A 25,751-nucleotide genomic window follows, 5' to 3' on the forward strand; every position below is an offset into this window, starting at 1 on the left:
ACAAAAGTTAAGGGGATAATCTGTGGCTATTCCAACAAAAACAGTGAATACAGTTCAGGATACAGTCTCTTTTAGCAAATCCCACAATGAGTATGTCTTGGCATAAGTTTTTGTGAAACAAAACCTTCTTCATGGTCAATATGTGAATTTGATCAAGTGGTAGATGTTAGCTCATGAAAGCTTATGTGTCTTAGCAGCCTTAGCCTTAGGTATATATAAATTTGAGGCTAGTTCAGGGAAAACTTTCCCCAAGAATCACTCTAAGTGTTGCGAGGCAGTCAGATTTTTAATTTTTTTATTTCTTACCAAAAAGGCAGAAAACAATAATAAATACAAACAAAAACAAGCTAATACAGACCCTTAAAAATCAACTTCAAAGATTCAAGGTCACATGGCATGTAAAAGGGCAACATTACATAAAAACAGGGATGGACTCAGAACAAAAAGATACCTTCTTTGCACCAGTTCAGTAATTGAAAGGAAATCATATTGCAAAGGAAGACCCACTTCTGCTCCAATGTTGTTGAGATAAGATATAAGTGGGGACCATTGTTCTTCAAAAGGCAGAGGAAGATTCCACCCCCGCAAGCTTCTAGATTGATCAGTGAGCTTTTCCATAAACCAAAAATTCCAAAATTGAGACCACCAATCAGAAATGGGGAATTTGTGGCCTTCTGGATTGTGTGTATGTGTGTTGCTGACTTATGGCAACCTCCTTTCCTCCAGCGGGTTGTGAAGGAGACACAACTACACTACAGTACATTACACCTTTTACACAACACAGTTATAGCATTATGATTCCACTTTAACTGCCATGGTTCCATTTCTATAGAATGCTGGGAGTCATAGTTTTAGGGACAGATATTCAGAAGTCCTTGGCGGGATACAGACCACCCCTTTGGGGCGGCCTGCACCTGCCCCTTTCCCCGACGGATCAGGGCCTCAGCTGCCACAGCGGCAGCCCCGGAGGCCCCAATCCGCCGCTTTTCCAGGCCTCAGGGAAGCGGCAAAACGCCGCTTCCACACAACCTGGAAAGGGGTGTCCTTGGGGTTTCATGCCCCAAGGACACCCCGACAGTGGCGGGGAAAGAGAGAAAGGGGCCGCTCGGCCCCTTTCTCTTCTGTATCGCTGGCGTGCCACGCCAGCGATACACACAGCAAAAGGAGCTACGTTTCGAAGCTCCTTTTGGCGCTGCTGAAAGGGCGCCACAAGCGCCCTGCATCAGTGCATGCACATCACGCCTGTGCTGTGTTGTTTGGCTGCGGCGCGGCCATGATGTCATAATGGTGGCACCCATGTAGACAGGGTGCTGCCATTTTGATGCTGTGGTTGCGTGCTAGGGTTGCAGGGAGTCCCAAGGCAACCCTAGCACATATCCAGGCTGGCACAAAGTGCTGGCCTGGATAGCACCCTTGTCATAGAACTCTAGTGCCTGACCAAACTTCCAATGGATTCCAAGTGGTGCATGCCCTAGTAACCTCTCGGTTGGATTTCTGTAATGTGCTCTACATGGGGCAACCCTTGTACCAAACCCGGAAGCTTCAGCTAGTACAGAATATGGCAGCTAGGTTGGTCACTGGACGTTCCAGGGCCAACCATATAACGCCGACTCTGTATGATCTCCATTGGCTGCCAGTTCGCTTCCTAGCACAATACAAGGTGTTGGTTATAGCCTATAAAGCCCTAAATGGCTTGGGCCCAGGGTACTTGGAGGACCGCCTCTCCCCATATAATCTGCCCTGCACACTCAGGTCATCTGGGAAGAGTTTGTTGAGGATCCCAACAACGAGATAATAATAATAATAATAATTTAATTTATTTCTATACCGCTGTTCCAGGGATCACAGTGGTGTATAACAGCAAGTAAAACATACATCATATCATAAAAATACAACAATTAACAATTAAAAACAAAACAAGCCCATACAAATGGCTGGATAGATGGAATCTGCCAATTACATTGCCAGGGGAGAAAAGATGACAACAGGCTCATGGGGGAAAAGCCTGGCGAAATAAAAAGGTCTTCAGGTTCTTCTTAAAACCATCAAGGGCGGTGACTGTACGGAGCTCATGGGGGAGAGAGTTCCAGAGCTGAGGGGCCGAAACTGAAAATGCCCTCCGAGATGAACTAAATCGAGCATCTGGAACTCTCAAAAGATGTTTCCCACCCGACCTGAGAGTGCGGGGCGGACTGTATGGGGAGAGGCGGTCCTCCAAGTACCCTGGGCCCAAGCCATTTAGGGCTTTATAGGTAATAACCAACACCTTGTATTGTGCTAGGAAGCGAACAGACAGCCAATGGAGATCATACAGAGTCGGCGTTATATGTCCCCCAGCTCCACCATCTGGAACCTACCCGAGAGGTAGGAACGGAACCACTGCAGAGCAGAGCCTCCGATACCCAACTCCCCCAGGCGTTCCAGAAGGATACCATGGTCGATGGTATCGAAGGCCGCTGAGATGTCCAAGAGCACTAACAGGGACACGCTCCCCCCTGTCCATGCCCAGACGGAGATCATCAACTAGGGCGACCATAGCAGTCTCAACTCCATAGCCCGCCCGGAAGCCAGTTTGAAATGGGTCCAGATAATCCATCTCATCCAAGATCTCCTGAAGCTGAAAGGCAACTGCCCTCTCGATCACCTTCCCTAAAAATGGCAGCAGCGAGACAGGCCGATAATTATTCCAAATTAGGGGGTCAAGGGAGGGCTTTTTCAACAAAGGTTTTACAATGGCCGTCTTCAAAGTAGATGGAAACTGCCCATCCCTGAAGGATGTATTGATAATACGGTGCAACATATTAGTCACAACCGTTCCCCCTTGAGCTGTCAGCCATGAAGGACAGGGATCGAGAGAGCAAGTCGTCTTCCTAACACTTTGAAGAATAAAAAAATAATAAATAAAAAATAATAAAATTTTTATTTATATGCCGCCCTTCCTCCGATCAGGGCGGCTTACAACAGGTTAAAATACATTTAACATATTAAAATACACATAAAAATACACCCTAAAACAAACCAACAGTAAAAAGCCCCATAGCCCAACCTCTTGGCCACGAAAGAGGAGGGAGGCCCACAGGATTTTTATTCGGGGAATGCCTGTTGGAATAGGAAGGTTTTAAGATCCTTCCTAAATTGGGCCAGGGTAGTCGACGAGCGGAGCTCTATGGGCAGCGCATTCCAAAGGGCTGGGGCAGCTGTGGAAAACATCCTCCGAGAATCTTGTCCACATCCTCGGTACAGACAGACTCAAAGTGATCGAGTTTAACCAAGTCCACGGAGGTATGTGTCAACCTCACAAAGGGCCTTTTCCATCTTGGCCCCTGGGATCTGGAATATCCTTCCCGAGGAACTCTGCACCGCCACCTCCCTGAACTTCTTCAAAAAGAGACTTAAGACCTTCCTGTTTTGGCAGGCCTTCCTAGATATCCCTTGATATTGGGACTCCCCCCCCCCCATATGTACAACATTATCGAGCGTATCAGCTGGCCTGGTTTTGATGTATGGTTTTAATGTGTATTTTTGGAATGTTGTTATAAGTTTTATTTATGTATTGCAATTTTTATCCTGTATTTTGTATTTGTCATTGCAATTTTTACTGTACACCGCTATGATCAACACGGAATAGCGGTCTATAAATAAAACTTATTATTATTATTATTATTATCATTATTATTATTATTATTTCCATAGGATGAGCCATGGCAGCAGACGTGAAATCCTACTCTTATAATGGTGTTGTCACCTCATTTGGTCTCCCCTCTCCCTGGGTTATAAGACTGCAGCCTTAAGCACTGACACCAACTTTCATTAACTAAAGCACCTCAACATTGTAAAAATCAATGTTTTCCTAAATAATGATATTTCAAATGCAAGTTATGAAAATTTCAGATTTCATGACACTTAAGTCCTAACCCCTTCTCTCTCACCTGGAGTGAAAAAGAGGTAATCTGTTGTTTATATCATAAGCTATTGTTGTTGTCGTTGTGCTACTTCCAGTCTAAGCTATACCTGAAGGCTAAAAAGACTCAAAGCTGATATTTTTGGCTTTTGAATCCATTCTCTCCCCCAACCTCTGAATTTGTTCATCTCTTTGGTGATAAAACCCCATCTCTTTTATGGATTTGAATTATATCAGAATGTCTGAAGTAGAAATCACACAAATTAATCAGAGGAATTAAGATTCTGCACAGGTGGCTTTCTTGGAGATACCAATCAAAGCAAGTGCAGCTTGAAGGTTTCAAGAGTATTATTTTTAATTACTAATTGCGCTGCTCATCTAAAATTAGCACTTCAGTGCCCCCATTTTGGAATTGCTGCAGATTCCATAGGGCAAAGGATGAGCACTTGACGAAGGGGGAAAATACTCAAGAAAGATTTAAAATTCTGGTAGCCATTTTTGTATTTGTCCTTAAGTAGTCATTGTTGAGAAACATGAAGGCATAACAGAATACAACAGTGTCATAATTTCCCCCCCATAAGTTATAAATAATTATTCATAGTATTTTGATCATCCATACTGGCCAAGATTCAGTTCATGGACCACCATCTGGAGCTTTTCAGATATCTTATGTGAAATGATACCTTATGGCTAATATGACTTTTGCTGGTTACTTTAAAAAAATCTAGCTGTTTTAAAAACAATTCTACTATTTCAATGAATCTTAAAATTATTATGTCTCTTGAGTATGTGAGGCTATTTCATACATCTTCCTTTTCTGAATTGCTTCATGGAGGAGATGACGAAAATGTCCATCTGAAAATGGAGATATGCAGGAAGGATATCCTACCCTCAACACTTGATTCCTCTAGATACAGCCATCAAAAATAGGGGCTGGAATTTTGCTGGTGTTTACTTGGTAAGTTCTCTTACACATACAATTGTACCTTTTTGGCTGTTGTTTGGATGTATTCATTTTATGGTTGTATAAGCAGAGTCCCACAAGTGGAAACATTTCACATGGGTTCAAATTCTATTGTTAGTCCCAACTAGAGGAGAAATATTAAATGAACTGGATTTACCTATGTGTTGATTCACAATTCAACAATTTATTCAATATGTATATTATAATTGGGAATAACCAACAGAATTCTAGCCACACACTTGCACATTCTTGGATGACTTTATCAGTGTCACTTCATTCATTGGGGCCAGTCTTAGAATAGATCCTAATACATATACTGTAATTGATACAGTATTTCTGAAATGATATAGAGACTAGGGGAACAAGGACTTGATTGCTATAATATTTTATTCATATTTCAAGAAAGCCCTGTAGAGCTCAAGCCAAATCCTGAGAGAAATTCTGTATATTCTTACATGACTGCTTTATTTTTTTGGCCAGTGGAGTTCTAACTGTGTCTTGGGAATGTTGCTTCTGAAAACTATCTAGTCTGAAACGAGATATTTAGTAGTCAACTAGAATCAATCAATGCAGTTTTAGTATCTCTGATCAGATTACAACTATAGAAACCTTTTTAACTGAATCAACATCAGTAACAATAAGCTTTTTTGTATCTTAAAAAGCCTTTTAGGTCATGTTTGGTGAATGCATCTACACCAGATTGTACAGACTTTGTATGAACCACTTAACTTTTTACAAACTGGAAAGTGCTTGTAGCTAGAAAGAAGTGGATGACCCTCCCCTTTCACTCTTCCTCATCTCAGGAGATGACCACTTAATGATATACATTGAATTTTTCTGAAAGCACTGTTTTTATTTATTTTTTATTTACTGTATTTATACCCCACTCTTCAGCCCTAAAGGCTCTCAGAGTGGCTTACAGATAGTTATTCAGACGGTTCCCTGCCCTCAGGCTTAAAATTTGCTACTAATACTCCATATATATTTGACTATAAATTGACCTCATGTATAAGTCAAGGGCAGGTTTTGGGGCCAAAATTATGGATCTTAATATGACCTATGAATAAGTCAAGGGTAAAACCTAGGGGCATGTAACAAAGGATCTAAAGGAGGAAGCAAAGGGAAACAAAATTCCTTACAAAATTCCAGCAGGCATAACTGTTTGTGCTCACATTAAAGGCTGGATGGATAAGAGCGTAGACAGAGGTCAGTGCTTCCAGGACACATTAACACTCTTGCCTTTCACCAGGGGATGTTTCCTTTTTAAATATGAGTTAAAATACAATACTTACATCGACCTGTGGATAAGCTGACTCAGTTTTTTTTGTGTCAGTTTTTTGACTAAAATTTATAACAGTACATCTGTTACCGCCGCCGGTCCCGTTGGACCCCGATTCCCTCCTTTTTAGATTGTAAGCCTGAGGGCAGGGAACTGTCTGTTATGCCCTCTGTTGTAAACCACTCAGATTCCCAGTGATTGGGCGGCATATAAATAAATCCTATTACGTATTATTATTATTATTATTATTATTATTATTATTATTATTATTACCAAGAAGGAACATGAACAAAGTGAGTGTTTAAGACAGCCTTTCCATTTTAACAATTAGGGTAAGTTTTTATTTATGGCTTAATTTTAAGTAATCTGGCACTCACTCCAACAATTCAGAAAAGAATCTGTGTTCAGGCTTTGGTAATACACAGTATATTTTAAACCAAAACTAGTAACAATCTAAAGCTTTAGCTGATAAATCTATCAATTAAATAGACATAGCTGGCACCTCTGCTTCCTCCCCCCCCCCACACCGAATCAATGGCAAACGTGTATCTATTCCCTTGCTTCCTCTAAAGATATGTTTTGGTCTCCTGTGGTCTTCTCCTGGATTTTTAGTGGGGGGAGGAGGAACCTTGACTCTCTCTCCTCACCCGTAGATTACCTACAAACCCAATGACCCAGTTCTTGAGGTTGTGTGAGGATCCTGTTGAGATGGAAGCACTACCAAATGTGTTTGCATCACAGCTCTGGCACAGCTGTAGGTTAATAGACAAGCAGGAGGAAGACTGCATGCAGAGAAGATGCAATGGTGTGTTACAGACCTAACGGGACTGTGGGATAAAGCAGGAGCTGGGCTATCAGGAAGTCAATGGCACAAGGCAATACAACATGTTAGCAAAAGAGAGAGAAGGCAGCCCAGGGGAAAGAGAGGAGAGATCGCCCTTGGGCAGGCTAGATTTGTTTGCCTCTTCACCAGTCTGCCAAGGGACAGCAATCATCGCAGGCTACGGAAGATAGATGGATTGAGAGCAAAGAGGCTGAGGAGGAAAAGAAAAGGGAAAGCATTGGCTTGAATGTTCAACTCATCCATTGTCTCATGCAAAAGGTCAAGGAATAAAGTTTTCTCCTTGGAAAATCTTAACTTGTTTTTTTAATATGGCATTGGAGGTGTATAAAAAATACACATAAAAAGAGAATAACATGCAATTTACACTGTCAGAAAAGACATGTTCAGTTTCCAGTCTAAATTGCATAAAGTGTGTGTATGTGTGTATATGAAAGAGAGAGAAAGAGAGGAGTTGATGGTCATTTTCTCAGTAATGTAATATATGCCTTTCCAAGTCTTTAGCACTGACTACTTGACACTTGATCTGTGACCGTGGTTCTTGAAAGAACAGATACATCCCACGTCACTTCTGAAGATCTAGGCAGGTTTTTCTATGGGTGGTTATAAGACTGAGAATCTCCTAAGTTGTGGCACTTCAATACATTCATTTGATCTTCTCTTTATTGACACTTTTCATTGCAGAGGGTACTGAAAGACATCGTCTGATTTTTTAAATTTAAATAGTGATCTAAGGTTGTACAATACCATTTTTTAACAAATAATGAGTACTGTCAACTTATGGCAAATGCATGCATTTTACAATTTACCTGTGCTACCCACATCTCATGAATGTGGGCCAAGGCTGTTCTAGATTTCTTTTGCTTGGCTCACTCAATCTATGGTCTTGTGAGATTGGCTTGTGGAGCTGTAGGCAGGAATCATCACAGCAAACCAGGTTTGGTGAAATGCATCTTAATTAAAGTAGCAAAGGAGCTGTGGTTCTACAGTGAGCACTGCTTTGCTCTAGAAGTTCAGCTTTGGTGTATCTTATTTTAATTAACTTAGGGCCCAAACAGACAGGCCAAAATAAAGCTGCTTCAAGTCACTTTGGAGGTATGCTGTTTAAATGACACACGGACCAGAAGCTGTGCCAAAGCTATGCTCCAGTCCTTAGGACCAGAGCATAGCTTTGACATGGCTTCCGACCTCTTAGGACACATGCACCATTTAAACAGCATACCTCCAAAGTAACTTGAAGCAGTTTTATTTTGGCCTGTCTGTTCAGGCCCTTACAGAACAGTTGCTTTGCAAAGTGCATAAAAAGGTGTGCCCCCCTTTTTTGTTGCAACTACAGGGAAATCACAACTTACAATTACACTTCTCATTGTAATCAGCTATGAGAGCCAGCATGGCATAGTGATTTCAGTATTGGACTAGGACTCTGGGAGAATGGGGTTCAAATCGTCACCCAGCATGGAAATCCACTGGGTGACCTTGGGTAAATCACATTCTTTTAGTCTCAAAGGACAGTAGTAGCAAACCCCCTCTGAAGAAACTCGCCAGCAAAACCCATGCCTTAAGGTCCCCATAAGTCAGAAATGACTTGAAGGGACACACCAACAAACAAACAACAACAACAACAACAATTATGCACTCTCAAAGATAATCTGCTGCAAACATTATTCTAAAACACTTGGGAGAGAGTAGGAGACTGTGGCCATATCTGAGGAAGTCAGTCTCTTTGCCTTCAGTTTGCCTGTCAACTTATGGCGAATGCATGCATTTCATAGGGTTTTTTTTTAGAGCAAGTTATATTCAGCAGTGGTTTTGCCAGTTCCTCCGTCTGAAATACAGGAAAGCACAGTGAAAAATGTTGGAAATATTAGGAGGCAGCATTGAGGCATGGCTTTCTCTCTCCCCTCACACAAACAGAGTCTTATCACAGTGGCCATGCAGACCCAGATGTCACAAGGGAAGAGGCTAGTTTAAAATGTTAATGCCTCTTTAGAAGCTGATCAACAGTGTTTATGTTGGATTTAATATAGTGGGTTGTTTGCTGCACAAAAATGAGAGTGTATTACGTAGATTAATTTAAGTTTTCTAAGGCTTCAGCTTTTGGTAAGGAAACAAAAATACTGAAATAGCAAAAATGTCAACGCCAAGCCTGTTATGGTCTAGCTTTAAATCAGCAAAGCAGCAGAAATGTGCTCTTGTCTAACTATGGCCCGTTCCAGATGGGCAAAAAGTACGTACTAGGTACGTACTAGGGTTAGGAAAGGTCGTCCTTTCTGGACGCCCTAACCCTAGTACGTATATAGTACGTACAAAATGGTGGCACCCATTCTTCATGGGCGCCGCCATTGGGACATCATGACTGCGCTGCCTCCAAACGGAGCGGTGCGGAAGTGATGTCCTGGCGCTGCATGAGGGTGCCTGGGGTGCCCTTTCTGCGGCACCAGAAGGAGCTCTGAAATGGAGCTTCTTCCAGGTTTGTGTTGGTGGCGCAGCCTTTACATGGCTGCGCTAGCGACACAAATGAGAAAGGGGCTGAGCAGCCCCTTTCTCTTTGTCCCCGGTGCTGTCTGGTGTCCTTGGGGCATGAAGCCCCAAGGACACCCCTTTCCAGGCTGTGGGGAAGCAGCCTTTTGCTGCTTCCCTGCGGCCTGGAAAACGGCAGATCGGGGCCTCAGAGGCTGCCGTTGTGGCAGCTGAGGCCCCGATCCGGCAGGGAAAGGGGCGGGAACAGGCCACCCCAAAAGGGCAGTCTGTAAACCGCCTGTGCTTTCCTAAAAACTGAGATTGACTCAAAAAACAACAAACAGAAGTAGCTTGCAATTTAAACAAAAGTTTACTAATGGCTTTAATATATATGTACATAGAGGTTATATCCTAATCTAGCTAGTGAGTAGTTCAGGTAAAAAGGAAATCTTTATCTCACCATCTTTTAAAGAAAGGTGATGGAGAAGGAAGATGGAAGGCCCAACAGGTCATTGTGCACTCTCTAACCTGTAGTATACCCTTTAATCTCATTCTGTGAGGCACAAATGAACTGATATTTCATGTACTGTATATGTTCCCATGGGATTTGCAGTTTTCTGGCCCAGTACTGATTGTTCATTTTACGTTTATGTCTGTAGGGCATGGCCCACAGGCTTGAATTACCTTTTATAGATTGCATGCTTTGTATTTTAACATTTTTAAAAATACATTCATTGCATTTGAGTGCCACACACTGTTTAAATAAAATTGTCGAGTGTCCATCTCCCCTAAACTTTTTGCTCATTCACCTGCTTGTGTTTGTTTAGGGATTCACCTCCCAGCTTTTTTCCTCCAACAGGTCAGGAGACAACCTTGAGAGAGGTTGGCTGTTAGTCCCAAAGGGGAATGGACCTATATCATATGGGCGGGCTACACACCGCCATTTAGTACGTAATGAATACGTACTAGGGTTAGGAAGGGGCGGTGCTTCTGCACCCCCCTAACCCTAGTACGTATTCTGTACGTACAATATGGCGGCGGCCGTTCCACACGGCGGCCACCATATTTACTTATCGGACGCTGGGCGTCCGCACATGTCGCGGCATCTATGACGTCGCGAGTCCGCCCCTGGGCCCGCGACGCATAGAGGGCTGCTAAAGAAGCTCCATTTTGAGCTTCTTTTTTGCTCCGTAACGGAGCCGCGCGGTTTGGCTGCAGCGGCTCCCTCACGAGCAAACAGTGGCGGTGCAGACCGCCACAAAGCGGCGGTTTATAACCTGCCATGGTTAGTTTAAATGAGAGAGAGAGAGAGAGGAGAGTTTTGTATGCAGGAAATCCCTATCTATCTAAGGATGGGGAAAGAGAATGCAAAAATCTTCCAACATATTCACCTTGATTTTACTGTCACAACAAAAGAGGTATATATGGAAAATTCAATATAACAAATCCAAATTGCGATGATTAGAATGTGAATAGTAAAAAGTTGCTTGGCTGTTTTAAGGAAACGTTTTGATGATGGCATTTCTTTCTAGAGTTAAGTTCTTTCAAAGTTGGGGAGAGTAGAAGTGCAGTCTGAAGCTTTTAAGACTTGCTAAGAGCAAACAGCCTGTGTGGCACAGTGGTTTAAGTGTTGGGTTCTGACTGGACACCAGGGTTTAAATCTCAGCTGAGCCATAGAAACCTACTAGGTGACCTTGGGCAAGTCACACACTCTCAACCTCAGAGGAAGGCATTTCCAGCCAGTCAGCCAGTGCCGTTTATTCACAAACACACACATACAGTTGGAGCTGCTTGAGAGACAAATTTTAAAAATATATATAAATAACAAAAAATTAAATAAATAACAAAAAATGAAATAAAGTGCAATGGGAGGGCGCTTTGGCCTGAGATGGCAGATGGAGTGGAAGGGTGGCTCAGAGGAAGGCAAAAGCAAACACCCTCTGAATAAAACTTACAAAGAAGACCCTGTGACAGGTTCACGTTAGGGCCACTGTAAGATGGAAATGACTTGAAGGCACACAACAACCATAACCATCACCACAACAGGTTTAAGCTCTCCCCCCTGCAGCATTTTTTCATTCAAACTTGAATTCTCATGTCGACCTTGCAATTTTTACTGTTTGGGCCTGAAAATGTTTGTTTGGCCATGCTGGTTGGAGGATTCTAGTAAATGAAGTCCAAAGAAGTAACATTTCCAAGCTTTAGCACCAACAAGCCATTTACGGTAGTGGAGAATAATAAGACAGGCAAATTATGGGTGCTCCTATTTTTCTTTCACCATGGGGGAAGGAGGGAGAAAAACTGTTGTTGAGGAAAGGAGTATCAGGCTCTGATTCAGTTCCAGTTCCCTTAGTGTTTCTTCAAGTCTTAATCATTTGGAAATTCAATGCGAACCTCTGACGTAACATACAGTGTGGTCTTTCTGGAAGAAAAACCTGGCTACACCACAGTGTAGAGCTCTATCTGCCTCCATTATCAGGACATGCAAAATGTGCTATTGAAACATGGAGTGTGATATTATTAGCACCTTACTGTATTTGTTTTAGTGGTGTCTTTGAATTATTATTGTCAAAAAGAAGGAACTGTTCTCAACTGGCAAAGGAGAAGTTTCAATTATCTTAGCCACATATAATTTAATGGTCAAATGAATCTATAAAATACATTTTTCATGAGAGGCAAGTGGGTATATTATACAGCTGTTTTCTTTTTCTTTTTAAAGTGATTAATACAAGGGACCCAGTTTACCAGATCAAAGGATACAATGTAAGTTTTGAATTTCAGCAATGAGCTTTTTCCATGGCTTGCAGTATTTACTCAGTCAGTACAAAAAAAGAATTGGATTCACTTTGGTCATATGTGTAAGAAAAGTAACTATTCTGCTTTAGCTCTCGTTAAGGGGGTTGTTAGCACTGGCATTAATTTTAGTAAAGGCTAGTAATGCTTCCCTTTTAACTTGTTCAATTGATTACTACACCTCTCCCTAACCCAGCATGTTAACTGTACTTTACATAGTAGATTTCAGGTTTCAGTTAAAGAGGATGGCTGGCATTTTATATGGCAGTTACAGATCCATAACTGCTATTCAGTAAGACTACATAGTACTTCTGTAAGACTATGTAAATGCCCCATCATCCCATCTTACCAGACAGCCACTGCATTGGGTGAAAGAGATCTAGTCAGCTGTTGATTAAGACACAAGGGCAAGGATGTTTCCAGCATCCTCCCACCAGCAAGTAAGACCGTGACAATCAGAAACAGGACTCCTGTTGCAATTCTTCATTACAACCTCATTCACTGCCAGTGGCGCTGGTGATGGAAATGTCATCCTCCTTGCCCACTGATCAGGAGCTGAACAGACTACCTCTACTTGATGTGGTTGTTGGCCATTAAGGTGGACTGAAGGGGGTCAAGCCAGGAGGAGTTACTTGGGAGATTATTGCACATGCTTTATCCCGTCTCTCTCCCAACAGGATATGTACATGTTTAAGTGTCAAAGACAGGTCTTATTGCAGTTACCTTTGGCCAGGCACATACAGCCTGTCCGCAGCCCATGTGCAACCTGGGCTTCTCCAACGGATTTTCAAAGATGGGATCCTGTGTTGCAGACGGGCTGCATACGCCTAGCCATGGGTGAATGCAATAAGACCTGTCTTTGGGCCCGAACAGGCAGGCCAAAATAAAGCTGCTTCGGGTCACTTTGGAGGTATGAAGTTTAAATGATGCATGTGTCCTCTGAGGCCGGAAGCCACACCAAAAGCCATGGTCCAGTCCTAAGGACTGGAGCGCAGCTTTGGTGCAGCTTGTAGCCTTTTATGATGTCTGTGTCATTTAAACAGCATACCTCCAAAGTGACCTGAAGCAGTTTTATTTTGGTCTGTCTGTTTGGACCCTTTGACATTCAAATGTGCATGTATCCCATCAGGAGAAAGATGCAAAACAGCATGTGCAATAATCTCCTTAGTTATGCATAAGTAACTAAATAGCTGATGCAGAATATTGGCTGATGTTTTGTAAATTCTGTTTGGCCAAGGCTGTTGCTAATGTAAGTGCTGATGAACTGCTTAAGCATGAAAAGAAAAATGCAAGTGGGGGAGAGGGTCTAGTAGCACCTTGAAGACTAACTGATTTATCTTGGCATGAACTTTCATGGATATAATGATGAAATAAATCAGTTAATGCTACTCAGTTCTTTCTCCCCTCAGCCCCATTTTTATTTTTATGCTCTGACAGACTAATATGGCCAATCTCTTTGAAAAATGCTTAACCACAGTGAAGGTGGCAAGAAAGAATTTACTCATGGGAGAAAAAGGATTGCAAGGAAGGGCCATAAATTTCTGAGGGTGGATCCTAGCTCCTTGTCCGCTCCTATGGAGTGTGGGTTATGGCTCTACTCCAGACCACTGAGAGAAGTAAAATTTGCATTATTTCCATAGTGAGTTATTACCTGCTTAATATAGAAGCACAACATGAAAATGTTACCAGAAACAAAACACTCCCCCATTCCAAAGAAAAACAAAATGAAGGAAATACAGTTCTTACAGTCAGTTGTGATTTCATAGGGGGAATTGAGGCGTGCATCTCCGCAGGGTGAAGTGCTCACATACAGATGGAACAGAATGTTCTCTTTGAGTCTGTAGCCTCCCTCTTTTAACCGTACGAAGATTGATCGTTCACCATCTTCTCGTCGTTTGCTAGGATCACAAAGAGAGGTTGCAGGTCATTTGTTACATTCCAAAACAGAACTAATTCTATTCTCCCCATGGGTGAGCTTGCAGCTTCTTTGTTATACTGTACTTCCTCTGTGATAACCTGTATCATTTTTCTCTAGGTAATGTTTGCATGATTGCCAAAGTGTCACAGTGATTTTAAAGCTCCAGCCATGAAATTGATTATACAAGCAAAAAGGTGAGACCTTCAGTATTGGCTGGCATTCTGTATTGCAGTTATAGATTCTTAACGTAGAGGTATGAATCAGTAAAATTATGTAGTCTTACTATCAAGACTACACAAATGCCCCCAGCCCTCCTTAACAGCCAACAGCCAGATTGGGAAAAGGAGGTCTGTTCAGCTGTGAATCAGGGTGCAAGGAGCATGATGTTTCCAAGCCCTTTCCAACCAGTGAGTGAGGCTATGACAATCAGAAGCAGGAGCCCTGTTGCAATTCCTTGTCATAGCCTCATTTGCTAATGGCAGGGGGCTGGAAGTACTAACCTCCTTGCATCCTGATCAGCAGCTGAACAGGCCTCCTTTGTCCAATGCAGCTCCTGGCTGTTCAAGTGGGACATTATTTATTTACAGAAAGGAAACTAAGTAGACATTGTAGGATACTGGTGATCATCATTATTTATTAATACAGTGGACCCTCCACATTATCTGGAGTTAGGGGCACAGGACCCCTGTCAAAGTGGGAAAACAGCAAATAAAAAAACCTACTATTTTTCTGCCTGTCTAGGAATCTCTAGGTCCTCCAGTGCAACTCTGTGGTCAACATCTGCCAGAAGTTGACCACAGAATTGCACCAGAGGATCTACAAATGCTTAGAGAATAGTTATCTCTAGGAATGTTTAGGCTTCTGGTTCAGCTTTGACCACAGAGTTGTGCTAGATGACCTAGAGATTGCTATAGAGAAGAAATTAACCAAATCCATGAATAATCAAATCCGTAAGAGTCAAAACCACAAATGTGGAGGGATGACTGTACAAAGAATAATTGAAAATATAATTATTGGTGTAGCTGTACCAAGAAAGAGTTTTTTTTTTAAAGGGCAGATAATAAAGAGTCAAAAAGCTACATATCTTTCCACAGTGTTCATCAGCATCTTTTCAAATGGAATATATCTGAAGGCTGCTTGTGGGGAATTCTCACTATATATAGAGAGATCACACAGATTACGGTCATGCTTCTGGCAAATAAAAAAAAGAAGGATGGATAACAGTACTACTCTTTATTCATCAGTAGATGAAAAAAAGAATTGTTCAAGCCATTGATAGGAAGTGGTGGAATGTGGATGTAATCTAAATTACATTTTAGTGATTATTTTCAAGGAGTAATGCCATTTATGACAACTGCTAACCATTATTTTATGGATGGAATGGTAACTATGGCACCATTCTAATGTCACAATAAAACATAGTTTATCATGACCAGCCTACATGCTACCACTCCCTTGTTCTCCTCCAGTGTGATGAAATTAGAAGCTTTTGATTAACTACAGCTTGTCAGGTTGACTAGACAGGACAAAAAAATGACTAATGCTAGCTATTTTTATTTATTGTTTATTGAACCATACCAGCAAAACCAATGGTTTGATATTTGCTTCTTTTACCCGTATGTTATAATTAACCATAGACGGAAATTCTATTGTTAGTCCACTGAATCAATTGGATTTTCCTATGTGTTGACTCAGCATTCAAAAGCTGACTAAATGGTTATACTCCAGCTGGGACTAACCAACAGGATTCTAGCCATAGTTTGAAAGATATGGATGGCATAACAGTTTATCAAAACTGAAGTGAGCACTGCTGATCTCTGTACAGTGATGTATGTCCTCTGAGGTAGAGTGAATGTGACATGCCACAGTTACTCAGTGGGTTTCTATGGCTGAGATTTGTAGTGCAACTCCCAAAGCTCTATCCCAAACTGGCTTTCTAGTGTGTGTATGTGTTGAAACAAAAATATAATCATTAATTTTAATAAAAGTTCTAGAATTTTTTAATAATGCTTTTCCTCTGGCTTTAATTTCCTGAGTACCTCATTTTGAGCTGGAGACTGATGTTTGAATTTAGTTAGTATCAAACTGGCTATTCCAGAATCAATGCAAGGACATAAGTGCAATTAATGCAAAAAAAAATGTTTGGAAAATTAATACTAAACATGTAGTTCTGGAATTGTCAGACTCAATATGGCCTAGGACCTTTATTGGAAACAAGCAGAGAATTAAAAAGGATATTTTGGACCACAACTCCAAACCTCCTAACCAGCATGAACACTGGCTATCCTGGGCAGAGATTTCTAAAAAACAGTAACCTTTCCAAAGATTATTGATTTCTGTTGAATGTCAACAGGTGTGCTTTGGGCTGACAGACACCTGAACCACTTGCTGCTGAATCATCACTTGAATTTCAGTAGAACTTTTTACAGAGTAAATCATTGGAAGCTTGGGGGTGCTTTCTGCCACAAAGCAGATAAAATCAGATGAAATGTTACACCTTATTTGCATTTTAAGTCAGCTCACACCCATTTGGCTTCCCCAATTCATTATGATCTGGGAAACCACATGTATGCACAAGCCACAGAATTAGAGAATGACGAGGCACAACAATACAATGACGACTAATATAAACATGACTGGTGAACAAGGGAATTATAGAAGCTCAGTGTGAGACTATTAAGATTTTATTGTTCGTTCATAATTTAGCCCTGACATTTTACTTTGGTCGGATTGTGTGGGTAGGGGTCTCTTGGTCTCATGGGATCTCTTCTTATTTAGTCCCCTGCTCTCACCTCTCTATATTACTGCACATCCCAATCTGCCAAGTAGAGAGATTTCAGGGAGTCAACCACAACTTAGGGTTCAGCTTCCTTGGAAGAAGATAAGAGGAAGCTATGATTTTTAAAAAATTTTTGTGTTTTGTTAACAAAGATATAGGTCCCCCTACCCTGGCATGGGCCTTCTGATCTTTTGTTTCTTGCTTACATACAGAGCTTAACATATTCCATAATGGAGGAAGAGGGAATGTAGAATTCAGTTCAGGTGTATCATTTATGTATTTGTTACATTTCTATCCTGCTCTTTCTCCAGTGAGTTCAAGGGAGTGCCCATAGCTGTCCTCCTCCTCACTTCATTCCCACAACTTTTTGTTAGATAGGTCAGGCTGAGAGAGGTTGATTCATCTGAGATCACCCAGTCAATTTTATGGTTCAGTGAGGACATGAACCTCCATCTCCTTAGTCTAATATTCAAAGAACTACATTTGTTCTTTTAAACTGATGCATGCTTTAAACTGATGTGTGTTTTTAACTGATGTTGTGTGTTGTATGTTAATTTGTTGTTGTTCCACATGTCGATCCATGGGGAGAAGTGGGTAAGACAAAGCAGCAGCAGCAACCCTATTCAAGTTTTCACCTTTTCCATCTTTTTGGTTAGTTGCAGCTGATAACCATCAATGAACACAAGGTCACTTCTTGACAATACCTGGCCAAACTAGTTTTTTTCTGAAGCAATACATCACCAGTTTTACATTCCAAAATTAATTGAGATAAAGTCATTCAGACTGACCCCAAACTCATATTAATTAGCAATAAGCAGATCCAAATGTAGAAAGGAAAGCCAGAGCTTCCCCATTGAATTATTAATTTCCAGCCATGCTGGGGAGAGTGGAGAGAAGGGCACAAGCTAGAGGCCTACTCTTGAACTCACCTCAGCTGTAACCCCAAGGACCAAGTAACAAACAAACAGACCCTTTGTTATATCTTTACTGTTCAGTTCCTTCAGGGTATTATTAGCTGACCAGCTTGTTTACAATGCCAGCTTGCCTTGGGTCATTGTTAAATTGAAATTGATTCAGCCAGCAGCCGTCCTGCAGTATCCTCTACCCTGTAAACATGATGGAATCTGTGCGGATGCCAGTAGCCTCTAGGTCTTTGGGAGCTAAATGACTTTGGTGAACAAAAGAACTGAAGTACCACACTCATGTGTATGCGTGCACAGACGCACAGCTTATAGTTGCCACATGGGAAACTGCAGAGGGCTCCTGTACTTTTTAATGGTTGTACAGAAGATGGAATTTCAGCAGGTGTTGTTTGTCATACACCCATGTAACAAGCAATAGCATTGCAGGTACAGAGGCCCTCTCCAGTTTTCACTCTGGCATCCCTAAGACAGACACCCCCCCCCCTCCGACACCTTGAAGACTCCTTGGAGGAGCTTGTATGGCGTTTTGGTAGCCTTTCTTCTTCCCAGGGTGGCTGCTAATGGCTGCTAACTCTGAATGTAGCTGAAATGTTTTCCTTTTCCACAGGCGCGATCAACAGTGCTTAGCAACTCCTTGTGCTTGCTTTCTTTGAATGAAGTACTCTCTCTCTCTCTCTTTCTTTCTCATCCTTCCTCCTTGCCCAGCTCAGTCTGCCTGCTGTTAAAACTGTTTGGCTGTCACTCTTCCACGGTTTGCTTGTTTTGTCGGGTTTTGATGCTGTGATGCGTTTTCTGTCGAATGAAATTTACAGGCACATTACCCTGCTTGACAGGAACACTGAGCCACTAGGATCTCCTGAGGAGAGAGGGTGGACGCCTGCGGCTCCCTCATTTCCCTATCCCCTTCTGTGAAATCTCCCATCCACTTTCAATTGCATTATCGCTTTGACACACAAACCTCTAGAACCATGGACTACCTGAAGATCTGACCACTCAGGAGTCTGAAAATAATCACACACCTATTTTGAATCAATTAAAAGCAAAATCAGCTGGGAATGGGAGAGAACACAAGCCTATCTCCACTCACCAATCAACCATATTCTTACCTGCAATTATTATCGTAAACTGCATTACTGCATCTTATGTTTTATTAACTGTTACTCATTGCCATGTATGAATGAGAGAGTTGGATAATTAAGAAAATGGATAAAAAGAAAATAAATTCATTTGAGATGTGGTGCTGGAGAAGAGTGCTGAGGAAACCATGGACAGCCAAAAAGACAAACAAATGGGTCCTTGAACAGATTAGGCCTAAGTGCTCTCTATAAGCCAAGATGACTAAACTGAGACTGTCATCATATTTTGGCCATGTCACGACAAGACATGGCTCATTAGAAAAGACTAGAGAGTTTATCAGACAAGGGGAATTGGAAGTATAATCCAATGGCAATCTGAACGCAATCATGGGGTTTAACGTTATTGCGTGATAACCCACTACACACAAATTCGGGCAATGGGAAGTCAGTCCGAACACAATCATGTGGTTTCATGATATTGCATGATGGACTGCCACATGCAAATTCGGGCAATGGCATGCTATTTTCAGGCAATGGGGAGCCAGTTTGAATGCAATGCATATTCACGTAATTGCGTGAAACTAGCGACTTTAAGGGAATGGCCCCACTTTCTTTTCATTCAAATTTAAGAGAAATTCCTCCCGTTTGATGAACTCCTAGGAAAGGTGGAACTTTATCGCACCCGTTTTTGTTTCCGTTACGGGTACGGAAAGTGGACGCTTGTGTGTGTGTGCGCGTGCGTGACCTGTCAAAAACAAATTTTAACACACGCCAAAATGTCCTCCAAAAGGCCCTGTTCTGTCCCCCGGCGCCAAGCCACCCGGTTCAATACTGACGGGCGTCATTTTGCTTGGTCAGAAGACTTATGACCAGAACATTTCATGTGCCTTAGTACTGAAGAGGGACGACTTGGTGCTGGGAGACGGAATGGGGCCTTTTGCAGGACACTTTGGTGTGCGGTAAAATTCGTTTTTGACAGGTTGCACGCGCACACGAGCAACCATTTTCCATATCCGTAACGGAGACAAAAACAGGTACGATAAAGTTCATGGAAGGAAAGAGAAAGACCGCATGCTAGGTGGATGGACTCCATCACGGAGGCCACGGGCATGAATCTGCAAGAACTGACGTCAGTAGTGGAAGACAGGGAGATGTCTCATCCATAGGGCAGTCATGAGTCAAGGTCGACTTGGGGGTAGTTAACAACAACAACAACAACAACAACAAACTGCCCTAGGAAGATAACTGATCCTGATAGGTGGTTTGTGTGCATGAGGCTGCAAGTCACCTGCCAATGTATGGTGTTTACATAGTGTTTTCTTCAGAAGGACACACTCAGAGGTGGTTTTGTTAGCTCCTTCCTCTGAAATATAGCCTATAGCACCTGGTATTCCTTGGCCGTCCCCCATCCAGGTACTAAGTAGGCCTGACACTGCTGAGCTTTGAAGATCTGATGGATAAAATAAAATAAATCTGGCAGTTTCTAGAGATGGAGACAGTGGGTGCAATTATTTGAGTGTTGGATAAGGACTAAGGGTTCAAATCTCCACTCAACCATGGAAACCACTGGGCGACCTTGGGGAACTCCTAGCCTTGGAAAAAAGCAATGGTAAATCTCCTCTGAACAAATCTTGCCAAGAACTGTACCCCCCAAATAAGTTCAGTATCCTCTCCAACTTTAAAATTGAGATTAAAATCTAAAGCAGACTCACCCCATCCACTGACATGGAAGCCGACAGCCACAGCTACGGTTGCCAGAGTAAAAACTGGAGATAGCTCCTGCATTTTGAATGACTGTACAATAGGGAATTTCAGCAGTTCATACATGTCATACAGCCAGGTAAAAAGCAACAGATGCTGAAATTCTTTCCTCTTCACAGCCATTAAATCATAGGAGCCATCTCCAGTTTTCACTCTGGCAACCCTTGCTAAAAACCAATGAAAAACAAACAATGATTTCTTTTCCCACTTCTGGCAAGGTTACTGGTATTCTGGGTGAAATCTAATTCATGATCAAGCTGATTTGGATGTCTGCAGATCTTTCCTTCTTATTTTATTCCAAGACAACATGCAACCCAGGACTTTAATTAAGATCAAGCCTTCACTCGCTTTTAGAGTTGCCAGAGTGGAAATTGTGACTGATGAGCAAAGAAAAAGAAGTGGGCAAGAGGGAGGAAGGACTTCTGCCATTGCTTTTGAAACCTCCCCCCCTTTTTTTTTGGCTGAACCCAGAGGACCTAATCAGCAACATGAACAACAAAGTCATAAAAGGATTGTGTGTGTCCTTCTAGTTTCCTGTTTACTTATGACAACCCCATGAATTTCATAACTTTGGCTTAGGCAAGGAATTGTCAGAAGAGGTTTTGCCAGATTATTGCTATGTAACCTAGCTCTGCAATGGTTTCAGCTCTTACAGTTGCCAAGTGGTTTTGTTGACAGTGGTTGTGTGTGTGTGTGTGTGTGTGTGTGTGTGAGAGAGAGAGAGAGAGAGAGAGATAAGCAGAGTCATCTGTAGTGTTTTTTGTGAAGAGTCTTGCACTGCTCGGAGAATTTCCTTTGAAAAAATAACACAGAATTGATCCAAATAACATAATAACATAACTGAATGCACTATGGAGATGGATCAATACAGAGCTTAAGAAACCATGATTGCACTCCTGTCCCTAGAGAGAGAGAGCTGAGAGAGCTGCCATTCTTAACACAAAGCAAGCACTGGGACTGCTAACTGGAAAAACATAATAATGTTTAATATACATCTAAAATGAAAAACAAAACCAAACCAAACCCAGTGGCTATAACAGACAGACTATGAGAGATGGGTGGTCCTGTAAGGATACCAGGTTTTCTCTCTCTCGCTCCCTCCATTTTAATTTATGCTCATCTACACTTTGATTGAAGTGATTCAAAGTCCAGGTGGGCAAAGATGTGTGCTCTGGTTTTGGAGTGATCCAAAGGCATGACTGGGCCAATGATAAGCTTTTTAGTCCCATATAAATGTTTTTTTTTCTTTTTAAAAATCCTCAGGCTTTTGAAATGGTTGTGCTATTAATATGGCATAGTGATTTAAGTGTTGGACTACAATTCTGGAGACAAGGTTCGATTATGACCTTTTCAGTCATAAAACCCACTGGGTAAACCTTAGGTGAGTCACATGCTCTCAGCCTCACCGGAAGGCAATGACAAATCTCCTTTGAACAAATCTTGCCAAGAAAACCCCATGATAGGTTTGCCTTAGGGTCGCCATAAGTCAGAAATGACTTGAAGGTACATAACAATGACACATTTCAACTTCCCTTTCAATTTTTGTTTTCAATTTGCTCCCTTTCAGTTTGTTAGTCTGTTATGAAGTTTTGTTTTTTAAAAATGTGTTTTTATATTTTATATGTATATTTTAACTCATGTAGTTTTACAGCATCTTGGAGCTAATCTTATTGACTCTCTCAGGCTGATCTACCTCACAGGATTGTCATGAAGACAAAACAGGGAGGAGATGTGTGCTGCCTTTAGCTGATTGGTGAAGAAGCAGAAATTTGTAATGAATTTGAATATGAATAAATGACATGTTTTCTAGGCAAACAGGATCCAGATTCAGTTCTTGGCATATCCTGGTATGGCTGAGAAAGGTGTATTGACTAAAACACCAGGGAGCTGCTGCTAGTGATTTTAAAGTAAAACAATATTGAGCTAGTTAGACCAATGATTTAGCATAAGATAGCTTCCTATGTTCTTTTGTGTGAAACAGACACAATAATTTGCCACACTGGAAATGCTTCTCAATGGAAGCTGTTTACATTTTCATTTGTAGGATATTAAATCAACTGCCACTGAGTAATAGAGGGATTTTTGTGAATCAGGTCATCCTGGTGGACCTTGATCATTAATCCCTCACATTTTTGCTGTTTAGAACTAGTTATGCCTTTGTTTGTAAATTAGGACTAAGCAAGAAGTGACAGTTGTGGAAAGGAATTTACTTTGCCCTTGGAATATAGGAGGGTAGAAGAGAGGGGCTTTAATCCCTTTTCCCTCACTAAAGCACTCGCAAAAAACTCCTCTCTGAATCTGCTGTTTGTATTTCAAATAAATACTCCATCAGCACCAATGGGGGATTTTCTCCCACTACAAACAGCTGTTTCTAAAAGGAGACCCCCACCCATAACTTTGGCACTGTAAGAGCATATCTTGAAGATTTTAATTTTTTGGACCCAAAGCACTCAGACTTTCCCAGCCAGCATGGTCACTGGCCTTGCAGGCTGGGAAATTCTGGGAGCTGCAGTTCATAAAATAAATTGCCTAATCTCTTAAGGCTGAACTTGCAAGATTTGTTTCTAAATGGTATTCCTTGCACTCTAAAATAAACAGAAGCAACTATACTGGATACTTGTCTAACAATGAACAACTGCCAATAAACAGTTAAAGATAAAATGTTTAAATTCAAACAACCATTGTTGTTCCAGTAAGGGGGTTGGAAAATAGTAATAACAGCCAGATAGGAGTGTTTTGTTTTGTTTTGTTTTGCAAAAAGCCGTTTGGTTTAAACCAACCCTGGTATCAAGTGGCTCCTCTAAAACTCAAGTAGGCAGTGAAGACTATTAAACGGGAACAGCAACCAAGAGAGATCCAGGTCAAGTTAATTCTCCCATTGCTTCCTACTCTATTGTGACGTTTTTGGCAGTCAGTGGGAGCATTATCGTATATTGCTTATATTCCAGGGTTGCTATCTGCTTCATGCACTGGTCGGTGGCTCTTTTATGATCCAACAAATGTATTAATGATCAGCAGAATACAAGAGAGCATGTTTATCGTAAATAACCTTCACTGGTATGAGTCAGCAGGAGCAAAGGATGAAAATTCCTATAATGAGAAGATGGCTAGTCTTTCATGTTTGGGCCATTCACAGCTATTGTCAGGTCTATGTTTAAAGCATTCATTGAAAAACAACTAAAAGCCTTCATAAAACATGACTTTGTGATTAAAATATAAAGGCTCCAGAAGGAAAACAGGCCTGGAGTAAAATGGCTCTAAACAAAATCTGATACACAGTTAGTTGGTTGTGTGTCAATGGAGAAAAATATGACACCATTCACTCCAAGCAAGGTTATAAATAAATCAGAGAAAGGGCCAGATATTCACTTCTTGTTTTGATTTTTTTTTGGGGGGGGGGCGCGGGTCCTCCATATGAGTTTTGGAAGGAAAATTTATATCCCCCAATGCAAAAAGTGTCACTCCTAGTGAGTTCCAAATGCAGGAACAAAGAAAAATTGTTTGTTTAAAATGGCGGGCATGAAGTGCCTCGGGAGGTAACATGAAGCCTCTCCTCATCCATATTGTAGCTAGTGAGTTAAGAATGGGAAAACCCTACATTGGGACCTTTATAATCTCAAACTCATTTAACCAGATATATATGACTATTGGAATGCAACAGCTTGTTATGGTAAACTCAACATGTTGAAGTAGCTCTCTACTAAAACTCTAGGCTGTCAGGATGCAGTCAACTACCTGCCAAGTATATGTCCCAGAATATTTTGCAGTGAAGAAATGGAATATATGTGGCTCAGCGACATCAGAGTGGAGTCAAGATGGCAAAAAAAATTTTTAACACAAAAGTTAGGAGAGGTTGCTTCAGTTTGCTTTTGCCCAAGTCTACTGGGAAGGGCAAGATTCCCTCTCCTCTCCTCTCCCCACCACTGAATTAATTGAATGCAAATTCCTTTTGCATTTTGAATTCAATTCACAGCAACTGAAATAAGATGAGGACAAATGAAAGGCGGGAACGGGAAACTGAGACATTTTAAAAACAGCTGAAAAAAGTGGGACAATAGCCCACTCCTCAAACCACTACAGTCTGCTAGCTCTCACACAATCCAGTTCCTCTCAACTTCTCCTTTTCTTAGGTTGCATCCATACTGCAGAAATAATCTAGTTTGATATCCGTTTAAATGCCATGGCTCAATGCAATGGAATTCTGGGATTTGTAGTTTGTTATGGCACTTCTGATAGAGAAGGCTAACTATCTCACAAAACTATAATTCCCAGAACTCCATAGCATTGCACCATGGCAGTTAAAGCAGTGTCAAACTGGATTATTTATGCAGTGTGGATGCAGCCTTAGTCTCCTTTTCATCCCATTTCTGCAGTAGATTGTGACTTCTAAAAAATGCACAAAATTTCACACACATTTATATGTTCATTTCTCCTAATATATGCAGTCATCTAATTCTACTCTATATAATCCCCCACTACTATGCATATTTTGTGCATAATTACCATAATAGATGCATATATAATGCAGAGAATTACACCATGAATTTAGAGGCATGTGAATACAGAAAAATGATTGCATTCTGGTTTGCAAATTGATATGAGAAGTGTGATTTCTGATTCTTATTAAAATGTGAATGAAACAAACTTCTTTCATTTCTGCATATCATATATCTGCCCTTTCAAAGCTACAATATTTTGATAATGGAACAGAATCTAAGAGAAGTGAGATAAATCAATCAGGCTATGACAACTTTTAAAAACCTTCTTCATTCACAGCTACATGTTCTTTTTTGCAGAAAGGTGCAAGGGATTGTTAAAAGCCAAAGGACACACTATTTCAACATAATGGCTTTGGTAAGGGAAGTCCACACTGAGCAGCTTTTCAGCAGAAGCAGACTATTTAGACTATAAATTTTGAACAACTGTCCTATGGAGGTTACTGTAGAATGTACTGTAGAGGACTACAGTCCACTTCCACAAATGCTTGGTACATATGGTAATCTAGATAATGATCTCTCTCTCTCTCTCTCTTTCTTTCTCTTTCTATCCATCTGTT

At 41.3% G+C, this 25,751-nt stretch overlaps 1 protein-coding gene across 2 annotated transcripts in view; it reads right to left on the bottom strand.

The window, feature by feature from the left end:
* The window catches only part of ADARB2 (adenosine deaminase RNA specific B2 (inactive)), a 453,219-nt gene that overhangs the window by 45,259 nt on the left and 382,209 nt on the right, over window positions 1-25,751 (bottom strand). For both annotated transcript variants that reach the window (XM_042477284.1, XM_042477283.1), the window contains one exon: window positions 13,985-14,136. In XM_042477284.1, coding sequence (XP_042333218.1) covers window positions 13,985-14,136 — 152 coding nt within the window. The remainder of the gene's footprint in view (window positions 1-13,984; window positions 14,137-25,751) is intronic.

The sequence above is a fragment of the Sceloporus undulatus genome, chromosome 6 (assembly GCF_019175285.1).
Source record: "Sceloporus undulatus isolate JIND9_A2432 ecotype Alabama chromosome 6, SceUnd_v1.1, whole genome shotgun sequence".
In the NCBI taxonomy this organism is placed as follows: domain Eukaryota; kingdom Metazoa; phylum Chordata; class Lepidosauria; order Squamata; family Phrynosomatidae; genus Sceloporus; species Sceloporus undulatus.